The sequence below is a fragment of the Polyodon spathula genome, chromosome 11, assembly GCF_017654505.1.
Source record: "Polyodon spathula isolate WHYD16114869_AA chromosome 11, ASM1765450v1, whole genome shotgun sequence".
Classification (NCBI taxonomy): domain Eukaryota; kingdom Metazoa; phylum Chordata; class Actinopteri; order Acipenseriformes; family Polyodontidae; genus Polyodon; species Polyodon spathula.
In genome coordinates, this window is record NC_054544.1 from 144,627 (window position 1) to 167,231 (window position 22,605).

At 41.5% G+C, this 22,605-nt stretch overlaps 1 protein-coding gene across 1 annotated transcript in view; it reads left to right on the top strand.

Annotated features, from left to right (window-relative positions):
- The first annotated feature begins 4,293 nt into the window (after positions 1 to 4,293).
- Positions 4,294 to 22,605, top strand: part of LOC121322974 (adenylate cyclase type 5-like) — a 57,765-nt gene continuing 39,453 nt past the window's right edge. The window contains exons 1-4 of the mRNA XM_041263642.1: positions 4,294 to 4,433; positions 4,556 to 4,571; positions 5,160 to 5,309; positions 6,029 to 6,150. Of these exons, the coding sequence (XP_041119576.1) occupies positions 4,294 to 4,433; positions 4,556 to 4,571; positions 5,160 to 5,309; positions 6,029 to 6,150 (428 nt within the window). The remainder of the gene's footprint in view (positions 4,434 to 4,555; positions 4,572 to 5,159; positions 5,310 to 6,028; positions 6,151 to 22,605) is intronic.

Below are 22,605 nucleotides of genomic sequence, written 5' to 3' on the forward strand. Positions count from 1 at the left end.
AATTAGCCACAGTGTAGAGGTACTATAATGTAATTCAACGCAGTGTAATTCAAATTACACTATAATGTAATTCAAATGCAATTTACTGACTGTATTAAATCCAAGCTACAGTGCAGACTGGAGTCCAGCGCTTAACAGATCTGCCACCTTGTTGATAAAGTCAAGATCACCAGGCAGGTCACTGGGCTTGTGTGTATGTATTTCAACAAGGGTTAATCAAAGTCCTTTTCCTGTACGTACTCCCTACAGTACAAAGTACACGGAAACGGAACAAAATGATGACTGAAGCTGGGTAATGTACCACAATGTGCAAGGCTTTGAAATACATGAAGATGAATGTTAGGGGAGTTTGTGAATATATTAACCCTTTGGGAAGCAGGGATTCTCATTGCTGGACCTATTACAATATTTATACAGTGCCTTGGATGCAGGCATGTGATGGGCATTAGGTTAGTTTACAATGTAATGTATTGTACTGCAAAGCTTCCCAAAAAGAAAGATTACGATGGCTTTTGTAGTTATGAAGCTAAGAATTACTGTTTTCAAAGTCCTTTCTAAGGGGAGGGAGTAGGGTTAAGATTTGCTGTCGTCAAAGTCCTTTCTAAGGGGAGGGAGGGAGGAGGACTCAAACAAGATACAAATAACACAAAAAAACAACAAACATTTGTTCAAATGTTAAAAAGACTATCCCGTTAAAAGGCAGACAATGAAACCAGTTTCTCCAGCCCGTACATATTTAAGAAATGCTGCAGAACTGTGCCTCACACCCTCTTCCTATGAAACGTTGGCAATCATTAACCTGCTGGAATAATATTGCAGCTGGAAGCATACATACCCAGGGGATGCTCTCTGGCGCCTTGGTTACAGCTGGTTTGGACCGTTGTAAAACTCGAGAGTGTCACCTCTTCAGTATTTGCAAACATTGACAAAGACGAATTTAGCTTGCTTTCTTTTAAAGGGTATTGTTCAGATTGTGTGCAAAGAGTAACGCTTATGTTGAAATCTTCTTTGGTAACACACACACACACACACACACATAATGGCAAGGGTGTTATCTGTGCTCTATATAATGCTTGAGTAATGCACCCCACCTTGTGTAGAAAACATGAGTATATCTTCAACTACAAATAGTATTAATAACAAGTGTAATATATTCACAAACTCCCCTAACATTCATCTTCATGTATTTCAAAGCCTTGCACATTGTGGTACGTTACCCAGCTTCAGTCATCATTTTGTTCAGTTTCCCCGTACTTTGTACTGTAGGGAGTGTGTACTGTCGTGTTTCTGCTCTTGTACTATCGTGTTTCTCATCTTGCACTGTTGTGTTTCTCATCTTGCACTGTCGTGTTTCTCTTCTTGCACTGTCATGTTTCTCTTGCACTGTCGTGTTTCTCTTCTTGCACTGTCATGTTTCTCTTGCACTGTCGTGTTTCTCTTCTTGCACTGTCATGTTTGTGCTCTTGTACTATCGTGTTTCTCTTCTTGCACTGTCGTGTTTGTGCTCTTGCACTCTCGTGTTTCTCTTGCACTGTCGTGTTTGTGCTCTTGTACTGTCGTGTTTCTCATCTTGCACTGTCGTGTTTCTCTTCTTGCACTGTCGTGTTTCTCTTCTTGTACTGTCTTGTTTCTCTTCTTGCACTGTCGTGTTTGTGCTCTTGTACTAAAGTGTTTCTCATCTTGCACTGTCGTGTTTCTCATCTTGCACTGTCATGTTTCTCTTCTTGCACTGTCGTGTTTCTCTTCTTGCACTGTCGTGTTTGTGCTCTTGTACTATAGTGTTTCTCATCTTGCACTGTCGTGATTCTGTTGGAACCTGCTCTTGTACATCTTTGTGGAGAACTTGAGTTACCAAGCCGTTTTCTGTACCTTTCTATTCTTAGGTCCATGTAACATGTGTACAGCAGACACTTAAAACATTGCTTGTCTTTCTGTCTTGTAAATGCTTGAACAATGCTTTTCTGAGAAAAGGTTGATTGCATTGTACATTGTACAGCATAAGCAGTTTTGAGTGCAACGACAAATGCTTCCATATAATTGTTAATGCGACTGTTCTTGCGCAAGATGTTATTTTGCTCTTTCACACGGCTTCAGTGTCTAATAGTAGAACATGCTGTGCTTCTCTGACCCTTGAACTGAAGGAGCTTGCTACAGAGTGCAGCACCAGGGAGGCTTGATTCTTTCTAGTGTTGAATAGTGTCCTCCAAGGACCGGTTATTGATACAGACAGGAATGGAAGTGGGACTACTGTACTGCTTCAGCATATCCTATTACTAATGTACTTTGTGAATTTCAATTCAGTATAAAAAGTTTCATTTCTGTTTGTTATATTAACCTGTGCTGCACAAGTTGTAATCTAAATTATTCATTTAATAAGTCATTTTTTTGTTCAAGAAACAGGCATTGATAATACAAAATCTAGAGACTTTTTTTCCAACTGTAATATTTTGTATACAGTATATTACAAATAACTGTCTGAACAAACTGAAAGGGAAATGCAGAACGTACTGAACCTGCAACATATTCATAGAGAAGATGTGTTTGTCCTGTAGCCCCCTGGATGGACATTCCATGCCAAATGGGATGGTTACTGTACCACTGGGAGACAGGTACGATGCTGTAATGCTTTCCCATTATGGGATGGTTACTGTACCACTGGGAGACTGGTACGATGCTGTAATGCTTTCCCATTATGGGATGGTTACTGTACCACTGGGAGACTGGTACGATGCTGTAATGCTTTCCCATTATGGGATGGTTACTGTACCACTGGGAGACTGGTACAATGCTGTAGCGCTGTCCCATTATGGGTTGGTTAGTCTATCACTGGGAGACTGGTACGATGCTGTAATGCTTTCCCATTATGGGATGGTTGCTGTACCATTGGGAGACTGGTACGATGCTGTAGCTCTGTCCCATTATGGGATGGTTACTGTACCACTGGGAGACTGGTACGATGCTGTAATGCTTTCCCATTATGGGATGGTTACTGTACCACTGGGAGACAGGTACGATGCTGTAGCGCTGTCCCATTATGGGATGGTTACTGTACCACTGGGAGACTGGTACGATGCTGTAATGCTTTCCCATTATGGGATGGTTACTGTACCACTGGGAGACAGGTACGATGCTGTAATGCTGTCCCATCACGGGATGGTTACTGTACCACTGGGAGACAGGTACGATGCTGTAGCGCTGTCCCATTATGGGTTGGTTACTGTACCACTGGGAGACTGGTACGATGCTGTAATGTTTTCCCATTATGGGATGGTTACTGTACCATTGGGAGACTGGTACGATGCTGTAATGCTTTCCCATTATGGGATGGTTACTGTACCACTGGGAAACAGGTACGATGCTGTAATGCTGTCCCATCACGGGATGGTTACTGTACCACTGGGAGACTAGTACAATGCTGTAATGCTTTCCCATTATGGGATGGTTACTGTACCACTGGGAGACAGGTACGATGCTGTAATGCTGTCCCATCACGGGATGGTTACTGTACCACTGGGAGACTGGTACAATGCTGTAGCGCTGTCCCATTATGGGTTGGTTAGTGTACCATTGGGAGACTGGTACGATGCTGTAATGCTTTCCCATTATGGGATGGTTACTGTACCATTGGGAGACTGGTACGATGCTGTAATGCTTTCCCATTATGGGATGGTTACTGTACCACTGGGAGACAGGTACGATGCTGTAATGCTGTCCCATCACGGGATGGTTACTGTACCACTGGGAGACAGGTACGATGCTGTAGCGCTGTCCCATTATGGGATGGTTACTGTACCACTGGGAGACTAGTACAATGCTGTAACGCTTTCCCATTATGGGATGGTTACTGTACCACTGGGAGACAGGTACGATGCTGTAATGCTGTCCCATTATGGGTTGGTTAGTGTACCACTGGGAGACTGGTACGATGCTGTAATGCTTTCCCATTATGGGATGGTTACTGTACCACTGGGAGACAGGTACGATGCTGTAATGCTGTCCCATCACGGGATGGTTACTGTACCACTGGGAGACAGGTACGATGCTGTAGCGCTGTCCCATTATGGGATGGTTACTGTACCACTGGGAGACTAGTGCAATGCTGTAATGTTTTCCCATTATGGGATGGTTACTGTACCACTGGGAGACAGGTACGATGCTGTAATGCTGTCCCATCACGGGATGGTTACTGTACCACTGGGAGACTGGTACAATGCTGTAGCGCTGTCCCATTATGGGTTGGTTAGTGTACCACTGGGAGACTGGTACGTTGCTGTAATGCTTTCCCATTATGGGATGGTTACTGTACCATTGGGAGACTGGTACGATGCTGTAGCGCTGTCCCATCACGGGATGGTTACTGTACCACTGGGAGACTGGTACGATGCTGTAGCGCTGTCCCATCACGGGATGGTTACTGTACCACTGGGAGACTGGTACGATGCTGTAGCGCTGTCCCATTGCAATTCCTTCATCTCATTTATTGAAACTCTGCTCATGATTTTTTTAGCACTGAATGTGTTTCTGGAACTCTGTTTATTTGTATCATCTCTTGCAGTTTTGGAGAAGCCTACGTAATATTCAGTCTCAAAAGCCAGACATGGTGTCATGAAAACTTGTCGTCGTTTCGTTCGTTCTTTGCTTTCTGTTCTAAATGAACCTGAGACTGCTGTGGAAAGATCAGCTGTCTGTTTGTCTCCAGCACTGTAAATAACTTACCCTTCTGCCCAATGTGAGATTTTCATGATGAGCTGCTCTTCATAAAAAACAAGAAGAAAAACTCAGCAAACAAAGATGCCCTGACAGTGTTGACCTGCTCCATGAACAGCCCATCAGATTGAGGTGCTGAAAACATGATGCTGTCCACTTAGGAACTGCAGATACTGTAGACTGACAAAATCCACCTTCAATACAGAGTGATCCATTTCTACCAGATACTGTAACAACCTGACATGCTGAATCACAGCTAGGCATTCCATTGGGTGTATCATTTAAATTGTATTACAAAATAACTGAAACTATATAGATCTACTAATCAGGTGTAAGGCATAACATTATACATTAATATATAATGATATTATTTGTAATAGTAAAGGTTTGTATAAATAATTGCCTATCCTGTATGCAGTGTTCTGAACCCAGTGTCTCCCATTGGTTTCCAGCTGGTCTCCAACGTGCTGATCTTCTCCTGCACGAACATCGTGGGTGTGTGCACCCACTACCCCGCAGAGGGCTCCCAGCGGCAAGCCTTCCAGGAGACCAGGGAGTGCATCCAAGCAAGACTGCACTCGCAGAGAGAGAACCAGCAACAGGTGAGGGGACCCAGTCCTAGCAAGACTGCACTCGCAGAGAGAACCAGCAACAGGTGAGGGGACCCAGTCCTAGCAAGACTGCACTCGCAGAGAGAACCAGCAACAGGTGAGGGGACCCAGTCCAAGCAAGACTGCACACGCAGAGAGAACCAGCAACAGGTGAGGGGACCCAGTCCTAGCAAGACTGCACTCGCAGAGAGAACCAGCAACAGGTGAGGGGACCCAGTCCAAGCAAGACTGCACTCGCAGAGAGAACCAGTAACAGGTGAGGGGACCCAGTCCAAGCAAGACTGCACACGCAGAGAGAACCAGCAACAGGTGAGGGGACCCAGTCCTAGCAAGACTGCACTCGCAGAGAGAACCAGCAACAGGTGAGGGGACCCAGTCCAAGCAAGACTGCACTCGCAGAGAGAACCAGCAACAGGTGAGGGGACCCAGTCCAAGCAAGACTGCACTCGCAGAGAGAACCAGCAACAGGTGAGGGGACCCAGTCCTAGCAAGACTGCACTCGCAGAGAGAACCAGCAACAGGTGAGGGGACCCAGTCCAAGCAAGACTGAACTCGCAGAGAGAACCAGCAACAGGTGAGGGGCAGCTAGTCCTAGCAAGACCTGTCTACTGTACATGGCTCAATTAAAGAGCTTTCCAAGGGGGCGGGCTGTAACTAAAGAGCTTTCCAAGGGGAGGGGCTGTAATTAGTGCATTTGCTTGACTCCACAGGAGCGCCTCCTGCTCTCTGTTCTGCCCCGCCACGTTGCCATGGAGATGAAAGCTGACATTAATGCCAAACAGGAGGATATGATGTTTCATAAGATTTACATCCAGAAGCATGACAACGTGAGGTAAGCAGTAGAGATAGTGTAACACTTCAAAGAGATCTCTGACTGTGTGTGTTTATTTAGTAGTTCAGTGCTTATACACAGTACAGTTGCATGGTCATGTTGCTTTTCACAGTTTTGTACATTGCTTTTTATTTGAACCGAGATATATCAAGGCTTCCAACAAATTAAATGTATTTAAGTAACACCCTTTGCAAACTACATCACCCGGACATTGAACTTCAGCAGTCCCTGGGCTGGATTTAGTGCTGCAGTTGCCTTTGTTAGGCACAGTGGAGACAGGGTCCGTTCATAGCTTCCTGTTTTAGGGAACTCTCCCAGTTTTTTCAGTGTGTGTGTGTGTGTGTGTGTGTGTGTGTGTGTGTGTGTGTGTGTGTGTGTGTGTGTGTGTGTGTGTGTCACTGTGTGCACGATTGTGTCAACGTGTGTCAGTATGTGTGCACGAGTGTCTTTGTGTGTGTATGTGTCAGTGTCTGTCAGTATGCATGCATGTGTGTGTGCACAACTGTGTCAGTGTGTGTGTGTGTGTGTGTGTGCGCCACTGAACAGTGCCAACCAATGCTTTATGATATGACATTATTTGTTCTCTGTTGCATTAAGTGGCTTGCAGTAGAGTTGTGCTGAAGAAAACCAAAGGGTCCTAAAAGCCTGGTGTGAGGCAGGAGGACATTTCAATCCTCCAGGGCCATGCAGACCATGAAGGGCAGACAAAAACAATGAAATCATATTGGAGCAGATGAGGCCTTACACACCAACAAATACCATTTGAAACTAGAGTTCCACTCGACACATTCAACTTGTATTTCATAAGGGAAGAAATACTGTTTGTTTGCATCACTAAAAAAATCGCTAAAATTAAAACACACACACACACACACATATTTGCATTCCTTTATTTGTGTAGACTTCTCATTGATTCTCACTATATTTTTATTTACTATTTCTAACTCCAGTCAGACAAAACTCCACACAGGGTGAAAGTCGACATGAAAGCATATTTAGTTCTTAAAAAGGTGTTTTACAAAGCAGGGACGTTCCCACAATGTGTTTTTCTCAGGAGTTACAATCATTGTGGGGACATTTTCTCAAAGTTTGTCCATATATTGATAGTAATACCTACACACACACACACATACACATAGAGGCATGCACACACACACAGAGGCACACACAGACACACACACTGGAAATATGTAAAACTTTCTTGATTTGATTCAGACTGTTCTGCAGTGTTTAGGACTGGCCCAAGCCAGGCAAAGAAACCTCTTTCCTGTTGATGTTAAATGTAGGGGAAAAAGACATTGAAATCTTAGATGGTTTAGTCTGTGTGCTACAAATGACTTTAACTCCACTATATGTTTACAGAGCGGTCTACCCATCTGGGGAATGTAATGTATAAATATAGATAGGTCTTTAACACCTTGGACTCATCTATCAGAAGGTTGTGATTCAGCAATACCATGTGTAGAAGAGGTTCTGTCTCTTCTAGCTTGTTCTTAAACAAGCAACAGCCCTTTCCACTTAGATCTTAATCAAATGCTAGCTGGCTGCTCCAGTCTACCAGATGGGCCGTCACATGTCTGACTGAATCCGCCTGCTTTCTGATCCAGTGAACCTGGGGGTCTGCCTCTCTCATACATATAGTGTGAATGTCTGACTGAATCCGCCTGCTTTCTGATCCCGTGAACCTGGGGGTCTGCCTCTCTCATACATATAGTGTGAATGTCTGACTGAATCCGCCTGCTTTCTGATCCCGTGAACCTGGGGGGTCTGCCTCTCTCATACATATAGTGTGAATGTCTGACTGAATCAGCCTGCTTTCTGATCCAGTGAACCTGGGGGTCTGCCTCTCTCATACATATAGTGTGAATGTCTGACTGAATCCGCCTGCTTTCTGATCCCGTGAACCTGGGGGTCTGCCTCTCATGCATACAGTGTGAATGTCTGACTGAATCTGCCTGTTTTCTGATTGAGGGAAGGAAGATCCCTGTTCTAAAGAGCACTGATTGGCTGAATGAACATGTTTACTGGAGTACTGGTTACATAACAGCCCTGTTTGCAGATGCAATTGTGATTACATAACAGTCAAATAAATTTTATAAACCAGCACACAACATGCTGTGATTTCAGTTAAACCGTTAACCTCCGGACATGAAGGCTTTCATTTCTACCCTCTGAATTTGTGTAGTATTGAGTGTTTCAGCTGTTTATTATCCCTATGTGTTCATACACACCCTTGTTTTCACTGTTTCTGCAGTCAGAGGCCATATTAGAGAACTGATGGAGCTCTCACATTGTATGCTGTATCACACAGATGATATTATAGAAATACCACTATTATTATTATTATTATTTATTATTATTATTATTATTATTATTATTATTATTATTATTATTATTATTATTATTAATTTATTAATTTATTTATTTATTAATTCATTTATTTATTTCCAGATACCTTTATCCAAGGCAACTTACAGATGTTACAGGGCAATACAAGGTTACAATGCAAGCTTAATATACAATACAGTATAGTATACAGTAAGTGCAAATAATACCACTAAAATACAATATAAAGCAGGATGCAGCAAGTTAGGATTACAGCAAGTTATATGAACAATGACATAACAGCAGTGCAGTAGTGCAAGGATAGCGCATCAGCTGAGGATCCAGTATCGCTGTGCTGAGGGAAGGGAAGTCCAGTGCAGAGCACGAGGGGCAGATCAAGAGATCGAGAAATGCAGTCTAAGCGAGGGGGTCTTGAGGAGATGGAGGAAGGCACTTTGCTCAGTTTTGCTCAGAGACAGTCCCAAAGGTGCACAATTTTTCATTCTTCAGGCTCAATGTCCATGAGCTATTATTAAGAACACCTATCATGGGGTAATAAACAGATTCAGTGTGTGATATTACGCAGATTCAGTGTGTGATATTACGCAGATTCAGTGTGCGATATTACGCAGATTCAGTGTGCGATATTACGCAGATTCAGTGTGCGATATTACGCAGATTCAGTGTGCGATATTACGCAGATTCAGTGTGCGATATTACGCAGATTCAGTGTGCGATATTACGCAGATTCAGTGTGCGATATTAAGGAAGTATTCATGTATGAGTGAAAATGGCAGCAGTAGCAGGAAGAATCCAACACTCTAGTTCTCATGATCCACCCCTAGTAGTGCAGGATACTGTTCAGAGGTACACACAGTGTGCGATATTACATGACTCAAAGGGACATGTATGAGTGAAAATGGCAGCAGCAGGAAGAACACACACACACACACACACACACACACACACACACACACACACACACACACACACACACACACACACACACACACACACACACACACACACAGACACACACACACTCACGCTGACACACACACACTGAGACACACATACACATACACATTGCGACACACGCACACACACAGATACATATACATTGCGACACACGCACACACACACTGAGAAGCACACACACGGTGAGAACCATGCATATTGCGACACACGCTCACACACTGAGACGTACACACTGAAACACTTACACACATTGCAACACACACATAAGAACATAAGAAAGTTTACAAACGAGAGGAAGCCATTCGGCCCATCTTGCTTGTTTGGTTGTTAGTAGCTTATTGATCCCAAAATCTTATCAAGCAGCTTCTTGAAGGATCCCAGGGTGTCAGCTTCAACAACATTACTGGGGAGTTGATGCCAGACCCTCACAATTCTTTGTGTAAAAAAGTGCCTCCTATTTTCTGTTCTGAATGCCCCTTTGTCTAAACTCCACTCCTGAACAAGTCCCTTGGGTCGACACTGTCAATACCTTTTAGAATTTTGAATGCTTGAATTAGGTCGCCACGTAGTCTTCTTTGTTCAAGACTGAACAGATTCAATTCTTTTAGCCTGTCTGCATATGACATGCCTTTTAAGCCCGAAATAATTCTGGTCGCTCTTCTTTGCACTCTTTCTAGAGCAGCAATATCTTTTTTATAGCAAGGTGACCAGAACTGCACACAATATTCAAGATGAGGTCTTACTAGTGCATTGTACAGTTTTAACATTACTTCCCTTGATTTAAATTCAACACTTTTCACAATGTATCCGAGCATCTTGTTAGCCTTTTTTATAGCTTCCCCACATTGTTTAGATGAAGACATTTCTGAGTCAACAAAAAGTCCTAGGTCTTTTTCATAGATTCCTTCTCCAATTTCAGTATCTCCCATATGATATTTATAATGCACATTTTTATTTCCTGCGTGCAGTACCTTACACTTTTCTCTATTAAATGTCATTTGCCATGTGTCTGCCCAGTTCTGAATCTTGTCTAGATCATTTTGAATGACCTTTGCTGCTGCAACAGTGTTTGCCACTCCTCCTACTTTTGTGTCGTCTGCAAATTTAACAAGTTTGCTTACTATACCAGAATCTAAATCATTAATGTAGATTAGGAATAGCAGAGGACCTAATACTGATCCCTGTGGTACACCGCTGGTTACCACACTCCATTCTGAGGTTTTTCCTCTAATCAGTACTTTCTGTTTTCTACATGTTAACCACTCCCTAATCCATGTACATGTGTTTCCTTGAATCCCAACTGCGTTCAGTTTGAGAATTAATCTTTTGTGCAGGACTTTGTCAAAAGCTTTCTGGAAATCTAAATAAACCATGTCATATGCTTTGCAATTATCCATTATCGATGTTGCATCCTCAAAAAAATCAAGCAAGTTAGTTAGGCACGATCTCCCTTTCCTAAAACCATGTTGACTGTCTCCCAGGACCCTGTTACCATATAGGTAATTTTCCATTTTGGATCTTTTTATAGTTTCCATAAGTTTGCATATAATAGAAGTCAGGCTTACTGATCTGTAGTTACCTGGTTCAGTTTTGTTTCCCTTTTTGTGGATCGGTATTACGTTTGCAATTTTCCAGTCTGTCGGTACCACCCCTGTGTCAAGAGACTGCTGCATGATCTTGGTTAGCTTCTTTCATTTCTTTGAGTACTATTGGGAGGATCTCATCCGGCCCAGGGGATTTGTTTATTTTAAGAGCTCCTAGTCCCTTTAACACTTCTGCCTCAGTTATGCTAAAGTTATTTAAAACTGGATAGGAACTGGATGACATGTGGGGCATGTTGTCAGTATCTTCCTTTGTAAAAACTTGTGAAAAGTAATCATTTAATATATTTGCTATTTTTTTTTCTTCTTCCTCTACGATTTTGCCATTTGTATCTCTTAAACATTTAATCTCCTCTTTGAATGTTCGCTTGCTGTTGTAATATTGGAAAAACATTTTGGAATTGGTTTTAGCTCCCTTAGCAATGTTCATTTCTATTTCTCTCTTGGCCTTTCTAACTTCCTTTTTGACTTGCGTTTGCAGTTCTGTGTACTCTTTCTGCCTACTTTCTTTTTGGTCCTTTTTTAATGCTCTGTAAAGTGCCTTTTTTCGCTGAATATTTTTTTTAATTGATCTATTAAACCATTTTGGCAATTTAGTTTTACATTTAGATTTGTCTACTTTAGGGATATAATTGTTTTGCGCCTCTAGTACTACGTTTTTGAAGAACAACCATCCTTCTTCTGTGGGTGTTTTCTCTATTTTACTCCAATCTACTTCTGTTAGTCTCTGTTTCCTACCTTCATAGTTTGCTTTTCTAAAATTGTAAACCTTAGCTTTAGTCATTACTTTTGGGGTTTTAAAAAACACTTCAAATGAGACCATGTTGTGGTCTGAGTTTGCCAGTGGTTCTCTGACCTCTGTTTTAGTTATTCTATCTTCGTTATTTGAAAAGACTAAATCAAGGCATGCCTCCCCTCTAGTTGGTGCCTTGACAAATTGTGTTAGGAAGCAGTCATTTGTCATTTCCACCATTTCTATTTCATCCTTCGCGCTACCCACCGGGTTTTCCCATTTTATTTGGGGGAAGTTGAAATCCCCCATTAGTATGGCTTCTCCTTTGCAACACGCATTTCTAATGTCATTGTATAACAGATTATTGTGCTCACCGTCTGAATCTGGCGGTCTATAGCATGCTCCTATTATTATGCCCTTTGAATTTTTGTCCGTTATTCTGACCCATATTGATTCGGCTTTGTTTTCTTTGTCCAGGTTTAACACCAGGGCTTCAAGACTGTTTCTTATGTATAGCGCTACCCCTCCTCCTCTTCTGTCCTGCCTGTCTTTCCTATACAGTGTATACCCACAAATGTTATATTCATCCCCATCATTCTCAGACAACCACGTTTCTGTTACACCTATCACCTCATAGTTACGTGTTAGTGCAGTAGCTTCAAGTTCTAGAATTTTGTTTCTGATACTTCTAGCATTTAGATAAATACACACACACACAGTGAGACACACACACACACTGAGACACATACACATTGCGACACACGCACAAACACACTGAGATACACGCTGAGAGACACGCACACACACATTCGTAGTGCAGGGTGCTGTTCAGGTATAAGGAGCTCTTCATTAGGTAGGCCGATTGACTCCTACTGTAAATTTGTCCAGAGTTAAAGATTAGAAACTGCAGCTTAGATCGGCCCAAGTCTGGCCTTCCCAAGTCTGTTCTCCCTGATTTTGCTGTTTCTTAAGCAGTCAGACTGCCAGGAGCAAGCACTGTCAGACTCTTACACAGGTGAGAGAATAAGCACCACATTCTCCTATTCTATTCATTGTTTCATGCCTGGTTTGGTTTCTGGAAGTACATGTAATATGTAACATTGTGATGTTTTGACTGCTTGTCAGGGGGCAGCGTGCACAGACTTGTCACTCAGAGGAACTGAAAGGGCAGCGCGCACAGGGCTTGGTAAATAATGTAGCAGCAACGTGGGAAACTATGTGCTCTGTGAAAATATCATTTTAAAAATGAGCAAAAATTAGCTTGATACTGTGCTGGCTCCACCTTGCAGCATTACTAGAGGCCCCCCTATTAATCAGAATGCTCTGAGGTTTATTCCATGCTGACAGCAGGCTTGCTCTCTGTGTTTCACTGTACAGTCTTCTCTGTGAATAGGAGTATTAACTGATCACATATTTAAGTAAAGAAATGCATTCATTGATAGATAAATAGCGTTAACGGCACCAGGCTGAACCTTCCTGTTGGAAATGCAAAGATCTCCGTTGCCTGGACCGTGGCTTCAGAAAGTCTCTCAGCTGTGGGCTGCAGAGGGGGCTTGCTTGACACCACACTCTAAGCTGAAAAAGCGCTGTGATGTATAATTGATACAGAGCTATTTCCAGTCAACCTGCAGAGGCCTGCAGTGTTCAGAGAGAGAGGCCTGCGTGGGCATCTGAAGCAGCTTCAGAAGAGAGAGAATATTGAAGAGATAACTGGAGTGATGCAGAGCAGTCTTTACCCTAAATCAATCAATTTATTGTTAATCTCCATCTTTAGCTTATAGTTTGTAGATAAAAGCCTGTGTTTGTGCATTCGTCTGTCTGTTGCCAGGAATGGATTTGCAGCCACTGTATATTATGTCTTGAGACTGCCCCTAGCAGTCCTACACCTTTAGACAGCAAGACTGGTATTATGTATGCTATTTTCAGAAGGCCTGAACAAGGTACTTTTTATCTGGAGTTCCTTTGTTGCTTCATCAAAAGAGAAGCCAATATGAACGGTAGCCCGAGTCAGGGGGACCTGCAGGTATGAAATACATCCTATCTACGAATACCAAGCAGGTAGAAGATATGGAGGAATATAATGAATAGTTTAGACTTTCAGCAAATATTGGTTAAAGAATCTGTGCATCTCTTGAAGCTTTATTGGTGTTGTGTGTATATATACTATACAATACTGTCTTCCTCCCTTTGCCACTAGTTGCAGACAGTGACATGGCTGCAAAACTGAGTGGTCTTGACTAGTTTAGTCTATTACTGCAGTTCAGACTTTCACCTTTCAAGGTGTTTTAAAGCATGGTGAAAGTTGTAATACTTTGAAGAAACCAGACAGTCATTGTTCTCCTTATCCCCCCAAGCCGCCCCACAGCCCATTTGCTCTCCCCAGACAAAGCTCAAATGTTTAACATGAAGTCATCTGTTAAGATGTTATCGGCTAGCTGGCTTGCTTTTGCTGGCCTCATGACGGTAGGATTGAAGCACAGCAGCTGGATGGGGAATGTGTGTGCTCTCTGTGTCTCACGCCATGCTTCATTACATTGTTGCTGTTCATGCACACACTGGTGTGAGGGAGTCGTACGCAGCTGACCATGTGCCTCAGTTGAGTTATAAGGACTGTACTGTGCACAAATCTTCAAAAGGTCAACAAACAATGTGGAAGCTTCAGAATGTAATAATGCGCTTCATTTTCAAGAGCTGTTGTACCTCATAGCAGATTGCCCTGGTTGAAAACTCCTGCTCTCTCGCAAAGGGTCATGTTGACTTATCTGCTCGCTCTTGCATGGCTGTTACCATGGTTATTTTGCTGTTGTTACCAAGGTGATAATATTGGGTCCTCCATAACTTTAACCCCCCTCAACTGATCTTGCAGGCCCTGAATAGCGTGTTTCTTGAATTACTTTCCCAATAAGCACCAATATTAGATGACCTTATTGAGTGCTGATTGGCGATGCTGATGAAGATGTGCTCATGCACAACGTTAATGCTGTGTTGCTGGCTGTGGAAGCAAAGCTGTTCACACATTACAGCCGGCCTGAACCCGGTGCACGTGTTTATGGAAAATGTGTGTACATGCCATGCAATATACTGACACTGCATTGTACAACACTGCGAAGGACATTATTATTTTTTAGTTAACATGTTTAAATAATGGCCTCAAATCCAGGTGTACACCAGCGGAGTATACCGTACAACAAGTTAGAATTCTGGCTTTTGTTTCATAATGTATAATTTATTTCATATGGCAATCCGGGAGTAGTGCTAACCATATTCAAAGCTGAAACTCAGCATTTTAAAATAAACTGCTCAGAGTCCTTGTGTAAATATTCTCTTGCCAATCTGGTGCTGCTCATGGGTTATGCCTTATATAGACATTTGTGCGGCAGCTTGGGCATCGTTCCCTCTCTAATTTAGGTAGTGAGCATTAAAAACAAATCCCTGGGAATAATACTCTGTGATTTCAAATTAAGGCTGGCAAGAGGAAAGAAATAACTCTCAGAATCACAGTGTAGGCAAACTTTCACAATGAAATACATAAAATGGAAAAAAAGAGTTTTCATGTTTGTGTCTTTGTCTTTCTCTTTGAAAGGAATGTTTTTGTTGTTGGAGACAAGTGATAGGCATGAACATGGAGCGTGGAGAGTAGCTGTGCTGTTCCAGTGATAGGGATGAACATGGAGCGTGGAGAGTAGCTGTGCTGTTCCAGTGATAGGCATGAACATGGAGCATGGAGAGTAGCTGTGCTGTTCCAGTGATAGGCATGAACATGGAGCGTGAAGAGTAGCTGTGCTGTTCCAGTGATAGGGATGAACATGGAGCGTGGAGAGTAGCTGTGCTGTTCCAGTGATAGACATGAACATGGAGCGTAGAGAGCAGCTGTGCTGTTCCAGTGATAGGGATGAACATGGAGCGTGGAGAGTAGCTGTGCTGTTCCAGTGATAGACATGAACATGGAGTGTGGAGAGTAGCTGTGCTGTTTTGTTCATGTTAGAAAGGAGATCACTTTGTGTACAGTATGCTTTAAAGGAGCCAGGATGCTTGTGCTGATGAACAAGGGCACAGCATTGGACATCATCTGGCTGTAGACTCTTGAGCTGTCTTTGACACAGTGTCCCAATAACGTAAATTCAATTGTCTTGGGCTGTCTTTGACACAGTGTCTTAGTAACGTAGATCCATTATTTTGAGCTGTCTTTGATACTGTGTCTTAGTAACGTAGATCCATTATCTTGGGCTGTCTTTGGCACTGTGTCTTAGTAATGTAGATCCATTATCTTGAGCTGTCTTTGGCACTGTGTCTTAGTAATGTAGATCCATTATCTTGAGCTGTCTTTGGCACTCTGTCTTAGTAATGTAGATCCATTATCTTGAGCTGTCTTTGGCACTGTGTCTTAGTAATGTTACATAAGAACATAAGAACATAAGAAAGTTTACAAACGAGAGGAGGCCATTCGGCCCATCTTGCTCGTTTGGTTGTTAGTAGCTTATTGATCCCAAAATCTCATCAAGCAGCTTCTTGAAGGATCCCAGGGTGTCAGCTTCAACAACATTACTGGGGAGTTGATTCCAGACCCTCACAATTCTCTGTGTAAAAAAGTGTCTCCTATTTTCTGTTCTGAATGCCCCTTTTTCTAAACTCCATTTGTGACCCCTGGTCCTTGTTTCTTTTTTCAGGCTGAAAAAGTCCCTTGCGTCGACACTGTCAATACCTTTTAGAATTTTGAATGCTTGAATTAGGTCGCCACGTAGTCTTCTTTGTTCAAGACTGAACAGATTCAATTCTTTTAGCCTGTCTGCATATGACATGCCTTTTAAGCCCGGAATAATTCTGGTCGCTCTTCTTTGCACTCTTTCTAGAGCAGCAATATCTTTTTTATAGCAAGGTGACCAGAACTGCACACAATATTCAAGATGAGGTCTTACAAGTGCATTGTACAGTTTTAACATTACTTCCCTTGATTTAAATTCAACACTTTTCACAATGTATCCGAGTATCTTGTTAGCCTTTTTTATAGCTTCCCCACATTGCCTAGATGAAGACATTTCTGAGTCAACAAAAACTCCTAGGTCTTTTTCATAGATTCCTTCTCCAATTTCAATATCTCCCATATGATATTTATAATGTACATTTTTATTTCCTGCGTGCAGTACCTTACACTTTTCTCTATTAAATGTCATTTGCCATGTGTCTGCCCAGTTCTGAATCTTGTCTAGATCATTTTGAATGACCTTTGCTGCTGCAACAGTGTTTGCCACTCCTCCTACTTTTGTGTCGTCTGCAAATTTAACAAGTTTGCTTACTATACCAGAATCTAAATCATTAATGTAGATTAGGAATAGCAGAGGACCTAATACTGATCCCTGTGGTACACCGCTGGTTACCACACTCCATTCTGAGGTTTTTCCTCTAATCAGTACTTTCTGTTTTCTACATGTTAACCACTCCCTAATCCATGTACATGTGTTTCCTTGAATCCCAACTGCGTTCAGTTTGAGAATTAATCTTTTGTGCGGGACTTTGTCAAAAGCTTTCTGGAAATCTAAATAAACCATGTCATATGCTTTGCAATTATCCATTATCGATGTTGCATCCTCAAAAAAAATCAAGCAAGTTAGTTAGGCACGATCTCCCTTTCCTAAAACCATGTTGACTGTCTCCCAGTACCCTGTTACCATATAGGTAATTTTCCATTTTGGATCTTATTATAGTTTCCATAAGTTTGCATATAATAGAAGTCAGGCTTACTGGTCTGTAGTTACCTGGTTCAGTTTTGTTTCCCTTTTTGTGGATCGGTATTACGTTTGCAATTTTCCAGTCTGTCGGTACCACCCCTGTGTCAAGAGACTGCTGCATGATCTTGGTTAGCGGTTTGTAAATTACTTCTTTCATTTCTTTGAGTACTACTGGGAGGATCTCATCCGGCCCAGGGGATTTGTTTATTTTAAGAGCTCCTAGTCCCTTTAACACTTCTGCCTCAGTTATGCTAAAGTTATTTAAAACTGGATAGGAACTGGATGACATGTGGGGCATGTTGTCAGTATCTTCCTTTGTAAAAACTTGTGAAAAGTAATCATTTAATATATTTGCTATTTTTTTTTTCTTCCTCTACGATTTTGCCATTTGTATCTCTTAAACATTTAATCTCCTCTTTGAATGTTCGCTTGCTGTTGTAATATTGGAAAAACATTTTGGAATTGGTTTTAGCTCCCTTAGCAATGTTCATTTCTATTTCTCTCTTGGCCTTTTAACTTCCTTTTTGACTTTGCAGTTAAAGTACTCTTTCTTTACTTTCTTTTTGGCTGAAGTGCCTTTTTTTCGCTGAATATTTTTTTTAATTGATCTATTAAACCATTTTGGCAATTTAGTTTTACATTTAGATTTGTCTACTTTAGGGATATAATTGTTTTGCGCCTCTAGTACTACATTTTTGAAGAACAACCATCCTTCTTCTGTGGGTGTTTTCTCTATTTTACTCCAATCTACTTCTGTTAGTCTCTGTTTCATGCCTTCATAGTTTGCTTTTCTAAAATTGTAAACCTTAGCTTTAGTCTTTACTTTTGAGGATTTAAAAAACACTTCAAATGAGACCATGTTGTGGTCTGAGTTTGCCAGTGGTTCTCTGACCTCTGTTTTAGTTATTCTATCTTCGTTATTTGAAAAGACTAAATCAAGGCATGCCTCCCCTCTAGTCGGTGCCTTGACAAATTGTGTTAGGAAGCAGTCATTTGTCATTTCCACCATTTCTATTTCATCCTTCGCGCTACCCACCGGGTTTTCCCATTTTATTTGGGGGAAGTTGAAATCCCCCATTAGTATGGCTTCTCCTTTGCTACACACATTTCTAATGTCATTGTATAACAGATTATTGTGCTCACCGTCTGAATCTGGCGGTCTATAGCATGCTCCTATTATTATGCCTTTTGAATTTTTGTCTGTTATTCTGACCCATATTGATTCGGTTTTATTTTCTTTGTCCAGGTTTAACACCTGGGCTTCAAGACTGTTTCTTATGTATAGCGCTACCCCTCCTCCTCGTCTGTCCTGCCTGTCTTTCCTATACAGTGTATACCCACAAATATTATATTCGTCCCCATCACTCTCAGATAACCACGTTTCTGTAACACCTATCACATCATAGTTACCTGTTAGTGCAGTAGCTTCAAGTTCTAGAATTTTGTTTCTGATACTTCTAGCATTTAGATAAATACATTTAATGGTTGTCTTACCTGAGTTGTTGTTCTTGTTTTGATGCGGTCTCCCTTCTGTTTTTTTGTTCATTTCTCCCCCCTTCCTTTCTAGTTTAAATGCTTCCGATCCATTGTGTTGGATCGGAAGCTTGTTGATCCATTGTGGATTACACTTCCTTCTGAGATCCGTGATTCTAAGTCTCTGTCTATATTTAAATCCCGCCTCAAAACTAATTTGTTTAAATTGGCATTCTTATGACTTACTGTCATTGCATTTTTGATTCCAGCTGTTTTAATATATTTTGTATGTTTTATTTATTTATTTATTTATTTCTGTTTTCACTTTTGTTAAGTGTTTTGCGATATTTATGGAAGGCGCTATATAAAATAAAGATTATTATTATTATTATTATTATTATTATTATTGTTATTATTATTTTGACACTATGTCTTAGTAACGTAGATCCATTATTTCTTACTGAAGATTTGAAGATGTTTCTTTTCAGAAAAAACAGACTCCAATTCCATTAGCTTGAATCTCACAACTTTAACAAGGTCACGGTGGTCTTGCAATTGAATGAATATTTTAAAAAGCTTCTTATCTACCTCAGTCAGATAAAGCAGTGCTAGGTGGGAGGAAAAGGTAATTGAGCTCATCAAAGCAGTTTGTGAGATTAGACAGTGCTGCTTGCAGTCTAGCGTGGCACACTGTACACTCACTGGCCCGTACGCAGAGCAGGAGCACAGTGGTGTGCACATTGTATTGTGATGGTGGTGATTGTTAGAGACCTCCTGGGAATGGCAGCATCAGGCTGTAGCATTGCTTGATCTTGGCCTCATAAGGAGAAGAGACCCTTAAGAGCAACTAACAGCATGGATGAAAACAGAATATCGTTCTTTAAAATGACATTTAAAGAGAGCGTTCTGCAATCTGGAGCGTTCCTTTACAATGTAACATTTTATTTTTCTTAATTAATTTTGACTTGATTGGAATAAAAGTACATTTTTAGAGACAATTGGCCATATTTTCAAAGCGTTTCCTCTGGTCTTTAATGACCTCCTATTTTTTTGAAGGGTGAAAATTCAACAGCAATGTAATGTACAGAACTGAGAAACAAACAGAGTGATTGGGAGCCTTCAATTACATTACTTAGATGTTTGATTAGGAGCCTTCAATTATAGTTAGATGCTTGATACTGTTTTTGTAAAGTGATTAGGTGGGGGAAAAATCACTACACTAGTCAGGCAAATCATACAGCGTTTAATTTTGAATTCTGGAATTGAACAAGAATTAACAGTGCTTCCTTTCCTCTCTTAGCCTTTGCTGGGCCATAAAGGGTTACCATGACTACCCTGATGTATCAGCCAATCACAACTGCCATTTTTCCATCAGTTGTTATTTACAAGTAACACATCACCATAAATAAATAAATAATACCAAAAAAATGATTACATCCATCAACAAGGGGGAAGGGTCAGATCAGAGTAGTACTGTGTGACAGGGTCTTGCTCGTGTCACGCGTGTGGCTTGCCGCTGTTCAAGCACACAGAGAGACAGACGTGGTGTTGATGTTGAAAACGCCGGCACAGGCGCGCAGGTTTTATTCACAAACAGACAGAAAACGAAAGTAAAATAAAGGCGGTCATGTGATGTTACCGGCGATGGTAACGCACAGAGGACAAATACAGCAAACTGTACAAAAAGTGCAAAATAAAACACAATACGACAAACTACAAATCAAAGGTGCCGTGAAACAGCAGGCCTTGCAGCAGCCCAGAGCCATCTCCCGCGGATGTTTTTAAACTGACGGACACTCACTCAAGACCCGCCCACCTGCTGATTGAGGACCGGCACAGCCAATCACTTGCTGCCCTCCCCCTCAACCAAGCCTAGCAGGCAGCAAGTCTCAATCGAGCTCCTGTCTGTAAACAATAATTCAATCAAAACGATACACAAACCTATTCCCACGTATAAAATCACACCAACACTCATTTACCATTGTGCAGGGCAATCGCCCTGCCACACACTGATACCAATAGCTAATGACACTGATCACTGATGAGACTAGTAATTGATGATTCTTTTTGTTCACTTTGGATGGGCTCAGTTTGATAGTGGACAGACATTCCTATTTGTTCCCAGTTCAGTGTCTTGTGGACCCTACAGAGGCTTTTAATGAATTTGATGAAAAGGGGCACATGATCTGACAGCATGCAGACAGTGTAGGAAGCGTGCAATGAGCATGGAAACTTGGGACAAATGGACCCTTCTTTATGAGCATGCCTATCCAGGGCATGACATCAACGCTGGGGGTAACTGCAGCAACCAATGAAAAGCAGCTGGGCTGCTCAAAGCCGGGCTGGCCTATTCTACAGCACTGTTACTGCAGGGATTATTGGATCATACTCTCCGTAACCCTAACCTGTCAAATACTGAACTCAACTAAAGGCAAACAGTGAAGTGGTAATGGATGTCTCCCTCTGCCTCAAATAAAGCAATAGGCTAGAAAATCCAGAACACATTCAAAAGGGAAGGCTGTTGAAATAGGCTAGGAAATCCAGAACACATTCAAAAGGGAAGGCTGTTGAAATAGGCTAGGAAATCCAGAACACATTCAAAAGGGAAGGCTGTTGAAATGTCTGTTTCGGAGAGTCCTGCGAAGTGTAGTTTGGGTTTGCTGTGACTGCTGTTTGTTGTTGCATCATGATAGCTCAGTTGTATTTATTACTGGATAACAATTTCCATGCTTTTGTTCTGAACACCATGAGACGTCTTGAATATATATATATATATATATATATATATATATATATATATATATATATATATATATATATATATATATATATATATATATATATATATACATACATACATACATACATACATATACATACACACATACACACACACACACACACACACACACACACACACACACAGTGGCTTGCAAAAGTATTCAGACCCCTGACCAATTCTCTCATATTACTGAATTACAAATGGTACATTGAAATTTTGTTCTGTTTGATATTTTATTTTTAAACACTGAAACTCAGAATCAATTATTGTAAGGTTAAGAAATATTTTTAAGAAAAATAAAAAACTGAAATATCTTGCTTGCATAAGTATTCAACCCCTGTGCTGTGGAAGCTCCCAGTTTGCACCGATGAAAGAAATTGCCCCAATGAGGACACAATTACCTTACCATTGGCCTCCACCTGTGAACCATTAAAGTTGCTGTCACATTTTCTGGATAAAAACCCCACTGTTGAAGGATCATTGGTAAGGCTGTGAATCTGAAGGAAAATGAAGACCAAAGAGCATGCTGCAGAAGTTAGAGATAAAGTAATACAAATGCATAGATTAGGGAAAGGGTATAGATTAGGGAAATCCCAGTGAGCACAGTTGGATCAATAATCAGGAAGTGGAAGCTGCATCACACCACCCAGGCACTGCCAACAAAAGGCTGTCCCTCAAAACTCAGCACTCAAACAAGAAGGAGACTTGTGAGAGAAGCCACAGAGAGGCCAACAATCACTCTGAAGGAGCTACAGAGCTCAGTGGCTGGGAGTGGAGTAATGGTGCACCAGTCAACCATATCAAGAGCTCTGCATAAGATTGGCCTGTATGGGAGGG